We start from the raw sequence: 19,111 nt of genomic DNA, 5'->3' as shown, positions 1-19,111 counted from the left end.
CTATCAAAAGAAGAATATGGTTGAGAATAAAAGCATTAGCCTATTATATGCAACTGATTATGACAGGCCCATTATGCTGGCATAATAAGGCAGGCTGCTTTGGCAGTGAAATGAGAGCTGCAACTCACCAACCGCAAACTTAGATCTTGAAAACCTCCCCAACAGTCAACTAGATTCAACTAGATTTTATTTTTTCTATTTTTTTGCATTAGCTTCCTTTTCATAAAGTTTATGCTTTCAGTCCTAGTAGTCAGGCTGTACCTACTTAAAGCAGGAAAACTGTCTAGAGGTAAAAATAAGTACTTGAGTGTTTAGTTAAAAATTGGGAGCTTGGATACTTTTTTACTTTTACAAAATAATGTAATGCAACACCACTCATCTCAACCAAATCCCTCCATTATCCCGCCACAGTCGCTGACAAACTCACTTGGCATCTCTCTATTTCTCAGAATTACACAGAGCAGATGGCAAGTGCATTCCATGCCTTACTGTAAACTCGAAATGTTGTCCTGGGTAGAGCACAAGTTTCATGTGCATGTCGTTTTTACTCAATGAGCTCTTTGGTTGACTTAGAGCATGGATATAATGTGTCTCAGTATGGCATGTCTTGCCTTATAGATAAACCTGAAAAATTTGCATAAGCTGGGTTAAAAGAACATAACAAAAAAGAAAAGCCAAACTCTAGCAAACTTGCAAAATCCCTCAGCAAAGTTGTATATTTTGTTATGGTGTTTCCAAAGGAACACCAAGCACAACACTAAAACATTAACAAATAATTGCTCTGAAATCCTAGTATGGTAGAGAGGTTAGAGCTGTAAAAAGACCATTCACTCAAGTTCAACATCACGCAGTTTAAGACAAAAATATAACTAAGATATAAAGTGTTGAATTTCACTTTACTCAAGTCTCCAGTCTTTGGAAACTGTAATGAATATGCACTCCAAAATAGGAGCTGAATTTGGGAAAAACACTGACATATGATGTAAATTCATTTTAAATTTAAATTTTAGAGATATGTTTGCAATTATCAGCATGTTGTTAAAGAATCTCATCCTGAGAATATCATCAAATAGTAATGTGAAATACAGTGTTACCATTTTGAGAACAAAGGGACTCTGAATGAGTAATCAATAGCAACTGGCAGAAAATGAGGCATTAATTATGATCCTCTCTAGTGTTTTGTCTCAAACAAGGTTTCATTAAATATATTGTGGTAACCTGTACATCTTCAAGCCATTACCAATAGATTTGATCAGATACATTTTTGGTCTGTTTCAGGTGGAGGAAAATATCAGAATTAGAAAACCAAAACAACATCTAAAGTGTTATATGATAACTTGAGCTTTTTTTTCTTGATCAATTTAAAGGAAATCAGGGGTTGCTAATAAAACATCTCAGGAGAGGATCCTCTAACAACATGTTGATAATTGCAAACATATCCCTCATTTTTAAAAAATACTTAGGTCTTATAATCTCAATGTAGTCTCTTGAAAATTTAATTATCATCTCCTATACCTAAAGTATCATGCAGGTTTGAGAAGATAATGACAGTCATCCATCAACTGCATCCTGCCAGTGTAATCAGGCTAATCTAGCTCACTGGATTAAAAACCAGCTACCTAGGGTACTAAATACCAAAGCGATGCAACATCGTAAACAAAATAACATTTAGCCTTACTGTCTTTCCAATTAATGTTTACACCAATGAAGATCAAGTTATCAATATATTCTCTTTTTATGCCAATGCTTTTCCAGATCACCATGAGCTGCTTATTCATGTGTGTACCTAAGCAGAGGCTGCTACCATGGCAAATTCTGTTCATGTGTAAATAGACTGGGACTGAGCACAGAGACAGAAGAGAGAGAAGAAAGGAGTTTATTCAGAATTACATATATGGGGGGGGGGGGTTAGCAGTGAGGAAAGCAAAGATTAAATGCAAAGGGAAGGAATCATTTTGTATTCTTTTTGCATCTAAATGTCTTTAAAGCCCCTGATTAATACAAATATTTTGAAGGGTCCCTTCCTTCTCCTTTGCAATATTGGCTTTCTTGCGCTGATGCTGCATATTGGCAAGACTACAAATTCAGTTTTACGCTTCTAAAGCAGCACCCTGCTGATGTTGGTGTCCAATCCCGGAGGTTATGCTGGCTCAGCTTGTCTTCGTTCATCCCCCCGGGCAAGGTATTTTTGCGTTGCTGACTGAATTCTAGGAAGGCATTACTAAGCATTGTGATTACAGGTCAGGCACCCCTCCCTTTGCCTTTGAATCTTTTCACTACATTATGAAAACAGTAATTTGAACAGCTTCCTTACTATGATTATACAAAAGCCACTTTCTGGAGAACTCCAAAATTCTACAAGAGAAGCTGCTGAGTGGTTATTCATTTATTTTTTTAATTTTTATGGTACCAGCCTCCTTGCTTTCCTTTATGATTACAAGATATTAGCATGAGGAGTCAATATTTAAATAAAAGATGTTATGCTGAGTCTTATTTACAGAAGCCAGACTATAAAGCATAGTATAAAGCTCAAACTATGCATCTGTTCCTCCCTCTGCATCTTCAGCAAAATTATTTAAAAATATTTCAGAACATTAGTAGATCATCTCATGCATACAGTATGGAAGCTGTACATCTCCTCTCCCACACAACTAAGAGAAAAAAAATCTCTCTTGCTCTAAGCACCAAGTCAGAAAATTATTAACATGATGAGGGTACATTAATAAAGCAACCAGTTAGTTGTTAGGACTTAACATGGAGAAGTCATATGTTTTCACATGTGATCAAGGGAGAGCTCAGTTCAATACTAGGGTGCTAGGAAATGGCCAGGAAATATCTTAGGCTACAGTCCTCTCTCCTGAATAAATGTTATGCTTCTCTCCCTGCTTTTTGGAAACCTGTACCATCAGGAGCACCAGTGTCTCGAAAAGCACTCCACAACACAGCTGAAACCAATACAAGCTGGATGGTTTAGTTCCATGAAGGAGGAAGGTAAATGAGAAATCCTGTGCTTCCTTCCACCACTGAGTGACTGCCCAAGCTCTAGTCTCTCCCACCCATCCCAGGAAGCATTGCTCAGTAAGAGGTTACCTACATCACTCAACTCCCCCATCCCAATCCTACTCAGGGCCTCTACTCTTGACACCAGTTATTTGTGCAGATGTGAAGTCTGGGAAGGGACTTTACCTACCTATTAATTAAAAAAGAAAAGTAAATGGGGGCTTAACATACTAGAGCAATTACAGACAAAAGGAATACATACTTCAAAGAAAATCCAAAGGGCAATCCAGCTCATTCAGATAAACAGGCATGACTAGGAGTACAGAGCTGAGCTAATATTTTCCCCATCCTCCACTAATACCATAAATTTGTAACTGAGAAGCACCCAGCTCTGAGGCAGTCAGTTTAGCTGGATGCAAATAGTAATTCACCAAAGAAGTTTTATCTGCACTCTGTGCTATAACATTATTTTTACTTCCTTATGTAGCAACATGCAAGATAGTGTGTATATATATTAATTTACAGAATATTCATAACCTTAAATACAATCAAACACAAGCAAAAAATAAAGGTGGCAAGAAAATTTGACAACCCTAAATAGTGTGAGAAAGAGAAGGGCAAAGACAAGAAACTGTTTGCCTGGTAAGGCATTGAAAATTATTCCTTACGGAACTGCTCACCCTTTAAAAATAGCATCCCTCCTCCAACTACAACAAATTCCTAACACCTGCTACCCACTTCATTCCAGGGGGAATGTCTTCCCTGATTAACTTCAGGTGGTCACCTCCAGCACTGGAAAAAGAAATCTAGCCTGTGCCCCATACATTTTTACTTTCTAAAAAGGTTCTGCAGACTCCTTATCTGCTGAGTGACAGGAGATATTTTCCCAATAGCACAATAAGTAATTCACTTCTAATAAATCATGGTGAACAGAAAGTTAATATTGCTTGATTCTATTCGAGAAGTAAAATGAAGCAAAATAAACTAAAGTTCAGGCATTCCATCTGCCCTAAAACTATATATCCCTCTCCCCAATCCCAATCTTTTAAGATGGTATCAGCTGGCAGAATCCAGAGTCACTGCTTCAGTTAACATTGTGTCAGCCTTTCCTTCAGCAGCTGCATTTCTTAGAGATTGATAGCTCAGCTGTAAAAATCTGCTTCAGGGAGACACCTGATATCAAAAGTGTCAGAGAAGGAGAGATTAAAAAGAGAAAATTTACAAAATAAAATCAGTTTTTCAGCTTTAAAGTTATATTGGTATTAAAAACCCCACACATGTACAAGCCTTAATATTTTTTATACTTATAACTCAGTATTACTTGGATTTAAGGAGACATCACGTTCTCTATACTGTTTCTAAAACTGTGAGGAAGGAAGAAAAGCAACTGGTGCCACTGCTTGTAGTCTTTCTAAGGTCTCACTCATCAGAAAGGTCCAGAAAATGATGTAATCTTCTGCCTCATTGGAAAGATCCATCTAAAGCGTCCTCAAACATACACTAGGAGTGAGGAAGAAGAGCTTTCTTGTTTAATAGACACTGGTTAGCAGAAACCCTGGCAAAGCATCCTAGGAGCAACTGCAGTGTCAGGCTGCCATGCTGATCCTCGGGGCTACACCTGCAGCCTAAGGATGATTTATCTGGGTGCCTCCGTACCCATCTGAAGAACAACCACCTTGGAAATTCAATGTGCTACAAATATATTTTTCTAGTCTAACTCTTGCATTTTAAGTAACCCCTCAGCTGTCAGAAGCCACTAAAACCCTACTCTACCCTACTATTCATAATCACTCATTTCTTTCACTGTTGTCACTTCCGAATTTTTTGTTCTCACGAAACTTGCATTTCCAATTACATTTTTCATATTCTTCACTACTTTTCCATTTTTGTCAGTAAATCTCATTTTTGCTTCCCACATACATTTTACACATTCTTATCTCCTACCATTCACATTTTTGTCTGTATGCTTATTCTTACAGCTGTTTAATGTTACCTGATGCTTTACTAAAAACATTAAAATCAGTTACTCTTCTCCATTACACCAAATACACATCTTACAATTACATAGTTTAGGAACATATTAAAACTACGTTTAAGTTGGTGCTATTTTCTTCTATTAATTTTTCTCTATGCATTAAACTGGCATCTATGTCTTTAACTTTTGCTTGCTTAATCCTCACCACCCTGACAGTAATACAAAAAAGTTGCCATTTTTGCCTATGCACAATATGAACGGGCTTTTATGTTCTCCCTAGACAGCTCAAATTTCTGGAGTTGTACCCTTATACTTCCGTAGCTGTTAGAGAGTGAGCTCTGAGATAGTACTTGCCCCGACATTGCAGAATTGTTCTTTAGGTTTGAATTCTGCTCAAGCTGCTTTAAAGTCTCTTTAAATTTTTAAGAGGCAAATTACTGACTATGCAAAGACAAAGTAACACACACTTGCAGACATTTCTTTTGCTGAAGTGATCATCTGTTAAATTGCCCAAGAAATTGGTGCTAAAGGCATTTTTTGAGTTTATTTCAAAAGTTCTTGTAGTGTTTGCTAAGAAACAAATTTTTTTGCACAAAAATAAAACAAACTTTTGAGCCCATTAAGGATGTTACAGCTAACAGATACAGTCTTAACATGCCACCATTTTATTCTTCAATAAATAGCTAAATTTGCAGACAACAAGATGTAAACCTTTAAAGTTCCATGTTAAATGGTGAAGAAAGGAGAAATTGGTAAATTTTGAAAAGTTGTCTGAAATCATGTCTTAATATGTTTACTTGAAGTATATTCCCATAAGGAGCACTAAGTATGGTGTTAATGTGCATAAAATGCTACTGTCATACTGCAAAATTCAGGCTAATTTAATAAAGCCTGATGTGCCTTACATCATGTTGCAATGATGCAGTAATATGCTGCTAAATGAGTCACCTCACATTAGCTTCATGGCAACAGCAGAGTTGATGGCTATTGAAGGGAAAATGGGGTAGCAATATTACTGGAAATATTGATGGACCAGCTTTCTATTGAATTTTTTTTCATCCAAGAAAAAGCTGCCTTATTTATTACCAACACACACAAAACTTATACAATAATAGCAGCAGAAATGAGTTAAAAATCCATCAGCCACTAAATAAAACATAGATAGCATACACAGTATCATATAGATTGTCCATATGTTCTCAGTGTAGTGCTATATATTTCATGCAGTATGTATAAATATCAGGTACTATAGAGTAGTGTATATTTTATACATTATTTTATATATATAGGATTGTATATTAAAGTGAAATGTATTTAGTAAATTCAATCCGTAGCTCCTTCCAGCATTTGTGTATTCTACAGTTTTATCAGCAGCAGTTTTTTCTAACAGTTTTATAACTTCTGAAGTGTCCCATCATCATGTAGACCATCGAGATTAATGAGTAAGAAAAATGGAGTAAATTAAGAGACGACTCTTTACAAGAAGGCCACGCTTTAAACCACAAGTGGTGAATGCCTCTTTATTCCTGCCTAGCATCCATTACATTCAGCACTTGATTCTACCTCCCTTCCCAAACACAGGACAGTGTGTAGCCTTCAAATTATTATGAAGGGAGGATAAATGTGTTATCACCACACATCAAAAAATCCATCATGTCTATTTTTCATGCATGATTGTTTAGAATGAGAATAGAACATTAAGGGAATAGTCACCAACAATTTACTATCTTGAGCCTAGTGAGGCCAGTGGGGAGAGAATGTGCCAGGCACATGAGAACAGACACTGTGAGGCCAAAGGAGCATCCCCCCTGCCAATTATCCAGGGCACTCATGGGCTCCTGGGGATGAAGTTACCTTCTGTGAAGACCCACACAAACAATTAGAAGAATTAGTCTAACAGCTACACATGTACTGCACATTTATCTCAATTTCACTTTAAAAATAGTGCAGACCCCTGGCTTTCTTTGAGCTCAGACCTGTCAAACCAATGTTCAGTGACAGCTGGGGACCTTTTTGATGATACTGGAAATAGGAGTCATGAATTCAATATCTGAAGTCTAATCTTTCTTTTACATAAGCTACTGTTTTCAGTACTAAATCACACAAATGTGAATAAAATCTTTTTTTATTACATGAAGCTTTCTTAAAATTTAACCTTTACCTGATTTATAATTTGTGAAAAGAAGCCCTTCCCAAAACTGCAATTACATGGCCAACAGGAATAGTGGAGTCCCCTCAAAAACACAAACTACCACCCTACCTCCAATTCAAAGACACAAAAAAGAGACTTTGTGTCAAGTCATGTAGCATCACATTTCATTCTGACAGGAAAACAGAGTTTTTAATATTTCTTCTAAAAGCTGTCAATTTTTTCTCCAGGTAAAGATTTTTTACGTTCATCTAAATCAGCTCTGCATAAGCCTCAATTTGTCATCTTACCTATCCACTTAGAGTCTATATACTTTTGGATTCTCCTTTTTGGCTTGCTTAAAACACGTGATGGAACAAAAACCTGAAAACAAGCACTTCCTGCTAATAAAATATTCGCAAATTAGCCATATTTACATTCTTGTGACTAAATGTTACAGCTGAATCAGATTCCATTACCTAAATTGCTCAGGTTCTTAAGCTACACTGAAAATCAATCACACTTCAACTCCTACAGCCTAAATATAAAGCCTGTAGGTAGCAAACAGCCCCTACAAATCACTGCTTAGATTATTTTCAGTAAAAGGTGAGAATGAGTCTGAAACATTGCAGTTTACAGTGGTTTTGAAAATTTTCATTGCAGCCTTCTGTAAGTTCAGAAAGTAAAACTTAAAACTCCTCCCACTTCCATACCAGGTTATTAATCCCCTTTACACAAGTAACATAAGGAAAGGAGGTAGAAGAAGGATGGATTCAAGAGTATTTGGGGAAGTTAGGTATTTTCAATTCACCTGTACCCAATAACACACTCAGGAGACTGACTGGCTCTTGCCATTTTACCATTTCAGAAACCTTAGCCACTGTCCTTGAACTCCTGGTTCAGAGCAGAGACTAGAAAAGAATGGCATTGGTTGGTTTCCGAGAGGAAGAAAAGTAGTGGCTTATAATTCCTCAACAACCTAAATTTCCTTTTTTTTTTTGAAGAATATTGGAAGAAATAGACTACAAATTTCAGAAGATAATGAAGAATTGATAGTGATTCAGCTGGAATACAGTATGTAAAATTAATTTCCTTCTCAGATTGCATAAGAGGTGTTTTAATAAGGCTTTTACCAATTCCACATTTCACAGGTGAACTGAGGAACTGAGGACAACTAAAACTAATGCTGAATACAGAGCGAAGCTGATTAAAAAACAGCTAAGAGTTTATGATCAACAGTGGGTGAATGTATTAACTGAGACTTTGCAGGCATCTGTTTTGGGCATCATTCCACCTCTTAATTAGTGACTTGGATGAAAAATGAAGACTACATTTACTAAATTCACAAAGCAAATAACCCATAAGGATCTACAAATGCAGTGCAAGCCTGGAATTCAAAATTGCACTAACAAATTTAGAGACGGTAGAAGGAACGTGTTAAAAAAGTAAATAGATTTTTGTACATGGAACCTGTAAACTGAAAAATACAGGGTGAGGAATAACAAGCTAGCCAGCATTACCATAAAAAGGTATTGGGAAATTTTAGATCACTACGATTGAAATATGTAGCTGAGACTGGAGATTTGTTAGGAAAATAGGCAAATACCACACAGGAAAAAGTTCAGTATTGTCTGAAAGATCCAGGAAATTTCTTTTTGCCATAGTGTTAAAGGCCCTAGGTGAGCTACTTGACCTCACTTAAAACACTGGAATTCCCTAGGGTTGTGAACCTACTGGAGAACATTCAGAGCAAAGCATAAGCTTTTCTACTAATATTTCAGTCTGAGACAGAACCTGTTACATATCCACTGCTAAAATATACCTGCACTATACACACCCATGTAAAAATTAACTGCAGTTATGTCTATCTTTTCTAAGGACTCCTTATCATCTTAATCATCTAATGGTTTTTCCAGCCTCTACAGGCTTAAAAGAGAATAGATTCTTCTCCATGTCCACTGTCTGTAAGACAAGAGCTAGCTACTTTAATTACAATGATGTTTAGATAAGGCACCAGGGAAACTTTTTGAGAGTAACTACACTCAAGTAGTGGAAAACAAGACCCAGAGTGGTCATGCAGTCTCTTCCATCCCTAGACTTTTTTGAGAACTGAGCACATGAAGCCTCTGTAAGGGACAATGCAGCCAATTCTTCATTTGGATTGTAATGACCTCTCATGATCACTTTAGACCTTCTCTATGACAGATTTCAAACACAGGAGCTGCAATGAGAGCTGTATTTCAAGCGCTACCATGCCATTTACAAAAACCAAAAAAAACCTCTAAAGATTCAGAAATCCCACCACATTCCAAGTTAAATGAATTCAAACACTGTCAGATTTACCTGACAAAGACCAAAATAAAATACAAACTGTAATTTATCACATGAATCTAATGGAATTAAAATTTAATTCAAGGTTAACTCTATGTTCACTTTTTATTATCCTGAATATAAAACCAATAGATTTACCTACAGTAACATTCTCCCCACATACTAAACATTTTAAAGAAAAAGAAACTGAGGGAGATTAAATAGTAGAAAGCTTATCAAAGTGATAAGCAGAACTAAAAGAGATGTTAATAGAAACAAATATGTGTAAGATTCTAAGTTTAAAATAGCTATATGTAAAAAATTAATATTAAATGGTACTAGATAGAAACAATCCTAAATATATAGAGATATAAAAGGATTTTCCTCACTGAGAAACCAAACAACAGAAACTACACTTGTTCCTGCAAAGCAGAATAGAATTTTATGCAAAGTTCATATAAAACCATTTTCCAATACAAAACATTAACTTAATGAAAGAGTATTGTGGAAATTAATTTGCTTCCAAACTAATGTCAAGTTTAAGTTATTATATTTAAATACAGTACATACAGAGTTATTTCAACAATAGTAACAACACTAATACAATGTTTTACTGTCTAGACTGGCAATAATGTGACGCCCGTAACTTTAAGGTAAAGAGCTATACTGCTTTTTGGGAGAATGTTACTGAAAGCTCACCCATACAGCTACAAATGGGTCTTTGTTTGCCACATCTGCATTGCAGAGAAGTAGTAAAGGCTATGAGAATGATCCTTTCTTAATAGGGGAAGCATTGCCACATGGTGCTGCCCATTCACACTTCCCAAGCTACTAGTTAAAAACCAAGATGTCAAACTCATATGCTAAATTTTATCCTCCAGAAGAAAGACACCCCTGAAAATATCAGTTCAAAGGAAATAGTCAACCTACAGTAAAATTAAAAAAAGATTCCTCTTTGAGAAAATAAACATAAAGCAGTATCTTAGAATTATAAACATATTAGTTATTTAAATCTTTATCAACAGACACTGAATGTAATCACGTGGTAATTATACTTTTCAAACAGTCAAATTTCCTGTACATTCGAAACAGACTTTTAAACAATGATCAAAGTATGCTTAGTCTGGCTCATTAGAAATCACATGAAGGAAATCATCACTCTAAAATGAAGAGACTCTACTTACTTGACAGCCTGGTAAGCCCGTGTCTCTACCATACAGTGGAAATGGACCTCTGTCTGAGGTTTTTCCTACAAAAGAAAGAAATTTAAAATTTGGTTATTTTTAAACTCCCCTAGACATCCACATCAATTGTCTGTATATATGCAATTCAGAAAATCTATTCACATCATAGTAAATTTACAAACATCAAGTTGCATGAAAAAAATCAGGTTTTTATACATCTGTGTTTCACACACTCAAACAACACTACAATAATAGATTACATATTTACCTAATAAAATTCCTTTTGTAACCAGTCAGATACTATAAAATATTCCTATTCAGTATGTTTAAATACAAAAGGCAAAGGTCCATTTTCATTTCCATTATCAACAAGCAAAGGTAGAGACACTTTGAGACATTTCTCCTTCCTGCATGAAACTAACACTTAGCTGGTATCCATCTTAGACAATGAATATACTGAGCAATAAAATAAAACCACATGAAAAGCAAACAAAAACTTCATTCAGAACAGTAAAACTCATGCCAACCTTAAACCACGGCTGATTCATTCAGCTCAACACTCACCCCTACATCCTTAAAAATCTTTTTGTTTAATGTACATGTTAATGTTAATGTTTAATGATAAGCAGGTATAAAACTCAAGCAAGACAACTGGGCAAGACAGCAAAACATATATTATTTTTGCCAAATATGCAATCTTTGCCTGTAGGTAGCACATACAGAACACTGTGCCTCATGCAGAGTGGCTGCCTTCTGATGTTGCTGTCTGAGGTCACAAGACATTAGCAATGGGTTTGCCAGTTCCAGGAAAACTACTTAGTGCTGTATTTGTTAGGTATGCCACCAAAATGGCATATTTGTATATTAAAACTCAGTGTGCAAGTTCTCCAGTAGAGCTCAGGATCAACACCTTGAAAAAAATCTTGAATAGAAGCCCGCTGAACAATGCCAAGCATCAGACATTCATCAAGTAAGTGTATAACAGAAAACACTGTGCATGTGCCTGCCCTAATTATGACACAGTTAGGACTCAGTAAAACCCTGTACCACTACTCAGAGTCTTATCCAAAAGCAAGCATTAATTAACCAGATCTACCCATTTGAAAATGAATGCTATCTCACCCAACTAGGCATTCCCTTTGCAAACAATGTGTGTGTTCTCCTGTCCTAATAAGAAGAAAAAGTAGCCTTTCTTCCACATTCCCATTTCAGGGATAAATAGCTACATGATATTGCAATTGCACTTCAAGAATAGGACTTCCTTTGCTTTTTCTGATTTTTCTCTCTTACTACCAAAAATCCCTAAATATAATTTCATAAGAGGAGAATATAAAGTATGCTTTTTGGTCATTTTAAAAGTGCATCTTGTGTAAGCAGGGAGGAAAAACAAGTCTGAATCTCTTGGAACCACATCTCTGCAAGATTGTAATCTTGATAACTAGCACTGGTATGGTCAACAATAGTTTGCTTGAAAAATGGCAGCTCTGCTGTAACAAAGGGAGGAAAAATTTTACATTTTTCTGCCGAAGCAATTTGCCTCTAACAACTATCAAGCACCAAGCAAATAAAATACCTAGCATGCAAAATTATAAGTAGTAGGATGAATCATGCTGTTCATATTAAACCAGACTCAGCATTTTCTTTCCAGAAAATGAGAATCTCATATCACATGATAAACAACTTTGACTGAAGTATGCAGTATTCCAGGCAGGCTTTAAAACAAATATTTGTACAAGAGTCAATTACACAGGCTCGAAAAATTATGATGTAAATTATGGTTTGTGTAGCAAGCAAGAAATTGTTAGATAAGAATGCATAAAATCAAGTTATTTAAATGTTATATTTTTTTAAAGTATGGCAGATTCATATTAAAGGAGAAAAGCTTACTGGAACAGCCCAATCCATGGTAAATTTGGTTCTGAGAAGTGACCAGGAAAAGTCAAGGCTTTCTGATGCTGTAGTGCCTAAATATTTCTCAAAAATTTGTTGGAGCAAATTAACATTTAACCTGTGTTCAAATGCCTCAGCTTTTCAATGAAGGGTTTGGAAAACAACCTAGGATCAACTATGAGAGGATGCCTTTCACAGATAGTGTCCCAAACACATTCCCAGTGCAAGCACTTAGACAGGACTCTCAAACTTGCAGTAGTGCCACAATGTTAAAGGTACACATTTTTTAAACACCAAAAATTAACAGGCACACACTACAGCAACACACATCGAGCCCACACTCAAGCCCTGCTCCTGGCTGTCTCTCAAACTATGGAACTGCACCCTGTGGTCCCTCATGTGGGACTGGAACAATGTCAGCAACTTCATCGCCACGTTAGCACAGCACAAGGATGGGACAGAGGTGAGCAATCCTGGGCACCATTAGAGCACATTACAGGAGTTCACTGAAGCCCCTGAAGCTTCAGTGAGAAAAGATCAAGGTTGCCCAGCATCATGCTGTCTGGCCATAGCACTTCACTACCAACACAATGGAAAAGGTGACAGTACAGATTTCAAATTGCCTGTTCTCATTTCAACACACTTCAGCTGCTCCAGTCTAGGCAAAATGCTAATCTCACTATTTAAACCTTTGTAAGCTAATGTCACAGGTAATGTTTATTTCTCAATAGAAAGAGAAAATACTTAGCAATACTTCACAAGTACTTGAAAGGTGGGTAACATTCTTGTTGGTTTACAAGAAGGTAGGTCCCATACACACTCTCTGATCAATGCATGGGCAGCCTCTAGCATCCAGTAAAGTTCATACACATGGCCAAATATATCAAAGGAGAGTCCCTTTGTTGGTTTTTAGCTTATGAAATACCTTTCTTATTTACTCATACTCTCTACAGATTGACAGAAGAGCATAAAAATGTAGAGGTTACAATAAAACCCAAACCTACTGGAGTGCCAGTGCTTATGAGAATGCAAACTTTAAAAATACAGTGAGACTGAGAGCCAAAGCAGACCCTGAAATGACTTGCAGGTTTACCCCAGAAGACTTGCAGTTGGGTCTTTTTCACCCTCTCTCAGGTCTTGTCCCAGTCAGTGCTCACTACACAGATAGCAGTAGTCTCTTTTGCATTACAGCTGGAAATTCAGAAACACTAATGGTCGGCATTTTGGGGACATAAGGAAATTCACTATGGCACCCGACATTAATTAGAAGAAGGAGAGGAGTCTGCAAAAACCACTTAATTACAAAATCCTCATCGAACACTTTCATTTGCACAGGTTTGTGTAGACATGGATGTAAGAAAGTGTGCAGACATATCAGCTGGGAAGGTAAAGCAGATGCCCAGATGAAGTTTATTTCCTCTTCAGATCTGATTTTATTTTCACACAACAAAAAAGTTAGATGCTGTCATTTTAGAATAAAAATCTATGTCTTGCTTACAAAGAAGCATCATGGTAAACTTTTCTTCAGTTTATGTACTAGTGGCTCTACATACCAGAGTTGTGCATTCCAAGCAGATTTGGAATAAAGCAAGAGACATTTAAAAACAATTGAGATGGTTATATACAAAAAATTTACATCTGCACAGGTCAATTCACAAAGGATTTGAATATTTTAATAACTTGGAATTAATGTGCTTTATTGGGCTTTTGGGGTTTTTTTGAATTTTCATGTGTTTTTATCAGGAAAAACTTCAAGGACCGAGTCACCACCTAACAGGCTCAAAGTTCAGGGACTATGGAATTAAAAGAAACCCAACCAAGAAAATCCCACTAGGCATTTGGAACCACAAATATTTCCCAACAGTGTAAATTTAAAACCTTGACACATTCTCTATCAATTCAAACATTAATAGGCATTTAGTAAATAATTTTTTTCTCTTGCAATCACTTGTCTAAATGTGATATGCTCACAACTTAATATAGCCTTTGAATACCACATGAGGAATTGTCTTCCACAATACATCTACATGTGTAACAGCTGTGCAGCCTAAATACTCTTAACACAGAACGAACTGAAACAGCAAGATGCAAAGTGATAGTGAGCTGAAAACAGCACTACATTAACTCAGCTGAGGACTACTTCAGTGAATGTGCTATAAATGCCTGCCAGTATAAAACAGCCTTTTCCCACTGCTAGATAATGCTTGGCTTATGAGAAGATGACAGAACTCTCAAAAAATTATTTCAATTCCCACAGAATTAACCCTTTACAGACTGAAGATCTTTCTGTGCATTGCTAAGAATTTGTTTGGTTGGCAATATGGAAAGCAACAACATCTTTTAATGAAGCAATGTTTATCATTCAGTATGAATGCTATAGTGACCACAGCTGGCAGCTGCTCTGTTTGTCAGACATGAAATATGTCTGCCCTACTTGTACAGAGAATCCAAGTGAATACTGAAGCTTGTTTTTACAGTTTCTAAACATCATTTCATCACTGATATAACACTTTGAACTGGTCCCTACAGATAGCCTACCCAAAAGTCAGTTTATAACAAAACATTGTTGACAACTTCGAGAATTTATTTTTCTTTTCAAGCTATTAAAATAGTGTTGGTAATTCATCTAGAAATGAATTTTTATACTGCTTTCTCCCCCTCCACATCCAGCAAAGTATGTGTCTGTTACCCACAGAATGAATACATTCAAATAATTTTTCATATGCAGATCCAATGTATCAAGGAACAAGCTTCACAAGCTACACTGACAGGCACATACAAAAGATACAAGAAAAACCTTCAACAAAGACATTTTTCTACTAATCAATATTGCTTTCCAAATTACCATGAAGTAGAAAGTACACAAAGTTCATAGAATAAGATTATTGCAGGTCTGCTCTTTATTTTTTTAAATTTTGTTGGCATTAAAAATTTCTTATTCAGCAATTATTCAGTACAGTGGAAAAAAAAATTGTTTGATTAAAACACAAGTCCATCCCTGCTCCTAGGACTTGTTGTGTTGCCTTCATTGAGGCAAGACTGACACATGCAGCCATAAAAATTTTTACTATATATCCATACATTTCCCACAGCAGCAGAGGAATAATTTCTTCCTTTTCTACTGCTATATAGCCTACTCATTAATAGAGGCTGTAACAGTTTTAGTATCTTCTCTCTAGCATTTAAAAGATCTGTAATGCACACATGTATATATTGTGAATACTTATCAAAATACAACGTACATTTTTCCTTATGATATTTGAGACCAGAACTCCGGGAAATGAAACAGATCTGGAGCAACACAATTTGAAGAAATGGCTTAAAACAAATGACCTCCTATTCTCTTCATGACAATGTTTAAGTATTATTGGCTGATGTGTGCCAAGCATGCTGCTGGCTGCACTAAGGATGTTTAACAACCCAGTGCCAACAAGTGCAGCTGCTGGACTTGCAGCACCCTCCTCCTGTTCATCCCAAGCCAAATTACTCACTCAGCTATGAACAATGAAGCAGCAACACAGGAAAATGCCAAGTGCAAGTGAGATTAGTGATAAACTACAGGATCCCTACAGAGGTCAGTGATTAGCAGGTCCCCAGTCGTAATCACTTTCCTAACCTAGCCTTTATCTCATCACATGCTCCATCTTAGCTCAGTCTTCTGACTGCAAGCAGCTTCCCCAATCAATATCCCTCTAAGTCTTGCAAATTCATCCATGCTCTCTTACCTTTTAACAAAGCAGTCAAACCTACACAATATGGAATATCTGCAAACTTGTAGGACAAATTTTTAACCTTAAGTTTAATAAGTAATTAATACACAATAAAATCACATTACTGGAAAAATTGTAATAAAGTAACAGAACAGAAGAAAAACTACAAACATACTTACCCGGAAATGCCATGCCCAAGTGTTTATCAGCAATGCAGTCTATATAGCTCATCATAAAAATTATATGTACAGACTGCAATTAGTGAAAAAATGTTGGAGTATTTTTCCCCATACTGTGACACCTTCTAAGATTTTCCAAGACAGCAGAAGTAAACGTTTTAGAAAAACTTGGTTTTAACACTACAGATTTGCTCCCTCCTCCTTTTTTTGGCCAAAATTTTGAAAGACTGGGATCCTATAAAATTAATGATTGTCAAGAAGTAAAAGTCTAAGATTTTGAATGAGATTTATGGGATTTAACCATCCAATCTCAGGTCTGCCAGGAATCTCCAAGGATTCTCCATGCCTTAAATTCTCATTTGTAAGAAGACAGCATTATACTTCTGTTAGCTAGTCCTATTACTTATTTGGAGCAAGAAGTGCTTTTCACATTCAAATAATCCAAAATGTGAAAATTCTGAAGATGGAATTACCTGTAATCAACCTCCCATTATAACTTTTGCAATTTAGGAACAAATATTGAATTATTGTTTTTGTTGACATTTGGACAAGATGATCTGGAAAAAAAATTCAGTTTGTTTTCCAGAGACTCTAAATATCAGAAGTTTTTATATTTATATTTACAGTTGTGTCAGCATTTGCAGATGCCTTTCACTATAAAAATTCTACTGATTGAACCAGCCAGGCAATAAATCTCAGAGTATATTTATAAAGACGTTAAACACAGAAGTCAAGGAATTTCTCACAACTTCTTTAACACAATATTTTTTTTAAAAAATAATGTCAGTGTGTGAAGAGGTATTAAAGACCTGCTTCTCAAAGACATGCCTTTGACACATCCATCCCATTGATTTGTAAGTACATCTAAGAAAAGATGGAGTATTTTGTCAGTTTGCAGATCACTGCACAGATCTTGTGCTATAAAAACAATTTATTAACGTTCTTATGTACTTCAAATACACAGGAAGTAAAGGTGGACTAAATTCCACATTATATTTGGATTGACCCTATGAACTCATAATTTATATGCTCCTGTCAAACTAAGAACATTTCTATTCCAACAGAGGCTGATCCATGAGGGCTCCTTCCTCAGTACTATTCCTGTCCCTCCACTTAGCAGGCTTACACTGTGCTGAATAACAAATCAAATGTTTGCAAGGCTAAAAGGCACTGAAGTCGCTGGCAGGAAGAATGCACAGCAGTAACTGAGGGAAGAGGGGTACAAACCTGAAGAAAGAACTTTCTTCTCTTCCTCCCCCAAGCATATGTGGGCAAGTATCTGAGATCCAAAGAGTTCCTGAATAGCTGTTTTATGTAGTTTCAAATTCTCCACTAGTATGTCTACCCCAGGCTAACCTTACCATAAATAATGTTAACACTCTATGAACCCATTAATATGTGTTACACATAGCGAGAACATCCAGTGAGAAACAGATTAAAAATATACCAAAAATGAGGGAAATCGGGGATATTGAATATGCAGAAAACAATAAGCAAAGTGAATTTGCATATGAACACACAAACATTCCACACTGGTGGCATTTGTCATATACATTTACTTACCTCACCTATCCATCTCATGTTTTTCTAGAGTATCCAAGTGTCTTCACTTTGTCTATTAAAATATTTCTCCTTTTGCCATCTTCCCCCACCTCATCCCCAAGGGATTCGGTTAAAATTCTCAAGTAACTAACAAAGTTGCTACTTATAGTTAACATGAAAAGCATCCCTTGCTCTCCTGGTGTGGAATTTGTCCCAGATCTAAGCACAAAAATTACTTTGAACATCAATTACATTCTTAAGTCTAAAGTCAAGAGGATTTTTTAATTGGAAATGAATAGAGAATCCACACTTTACAACAAACTGCTACACCTGTCTCCAATTAAAAGATTATTTTGGTGACACTACTTACTACAAATTACTAGATTACTTCAGATATATAGATATATATATATATATATGTACACACACACAAAAAAAAATAAATTCTGCAGATATCTATGGCTTCTCTCACTATCCAAGATCTATTAATTCTCATTAAATGTGAAAAGTCAGCTTGTCAACAAAGAAAGATTCCCCCCTTGCCCATTTTCTGTATAAACACAGGCACAAACACAACAAACATTTATAACCATCTTCCATAAGGCAAATGCATACAATAGTCCTTCATTGTACAACACCTTTGACTGTTCTTATTTGAATGACTTGCATAACTTTTTCTAACTTCACCCTTCACAGCCATCTCAATTGCACAGAGGTTTGTAAAACAGGAATTCCCAAACTGTGGGCTCCAAACTAGCAGTATCTAGTTCTTCAGTTAGCCTGAAGAAACAAAACCAACAACCACCAACAGAAAAAAACCCCACACCCCGCCAAACCACCCAAAGAACCAAACAACACAGAAAAACAACATAGAAAACCAAACCCCAAACACACATGAGATGCTAAAACACATTTTAGAAGACAAAACAACATGTTAAGTGCTTTCTGAGTATTACCTCTTCTAGAAACAATTCCCACAGGCACCACAGAATAATCAAGTTACCTGTTAAAATAGGAGGGGAAATCCTCAGGAGACAGTGCCTGAAAGGAGCCATCTCCTGTTTGGGGGCTGGAAACTCCTGACTATTCACATGCATTATATGAAGGCACATCGAGCCAAAAGAACGTGAAACAGAAACCCCATAAAGAATAATTAGATAGTCTAGATTAATGCAAAATACTTAAAATGCTTA

General features: G+C 36.2%; 1 protein-coding gene across 5 annotated transcripts in view; it reads right to left on the bottom strand.

Annotated features, from left to right (window-relative positions):
- The window catches only part of TCF12 (transcription factor 12), a 160,705-nt gene that overhangs the window by 59,244 nt on the left and 82,350 nt on the right, over positions 1–19,111 (bottom strand). For all 5 annotated transcript variants that reach the window (XM_039557362.1, XM_039557364.1, XM_039557360.1 and 2 more), the window contains exon 7: positions 10,598–10,662. In XM_039557362.1, coding sequence (XP_039413296.1) covers positions 10,598–10,662 — 65 coding nt within the window. The remainder of the gene's footprint in view (positions 1–10,597; positions 10,663–19,111) is intronic.

Source organism: Corvus cornix, chromosome 10, assembly GCF_000738735.6.
Source record: "Corvus cornix cornix isolate S_Up_H32 chromosome 10, ASM73873v5, whole genome shotgun sequence".
NCBI classification, from domain to species: Eukaryota; Metazoa; Chordata; class Aves; order Passeriformes; family Corvidae; genus Corvus; species Corvus cornix.
The sequence above is the reverse complement of the archived record's forward strand: the minus strand, read 5'-3'. Positions and strand labels throughout refer to the sequence as shown.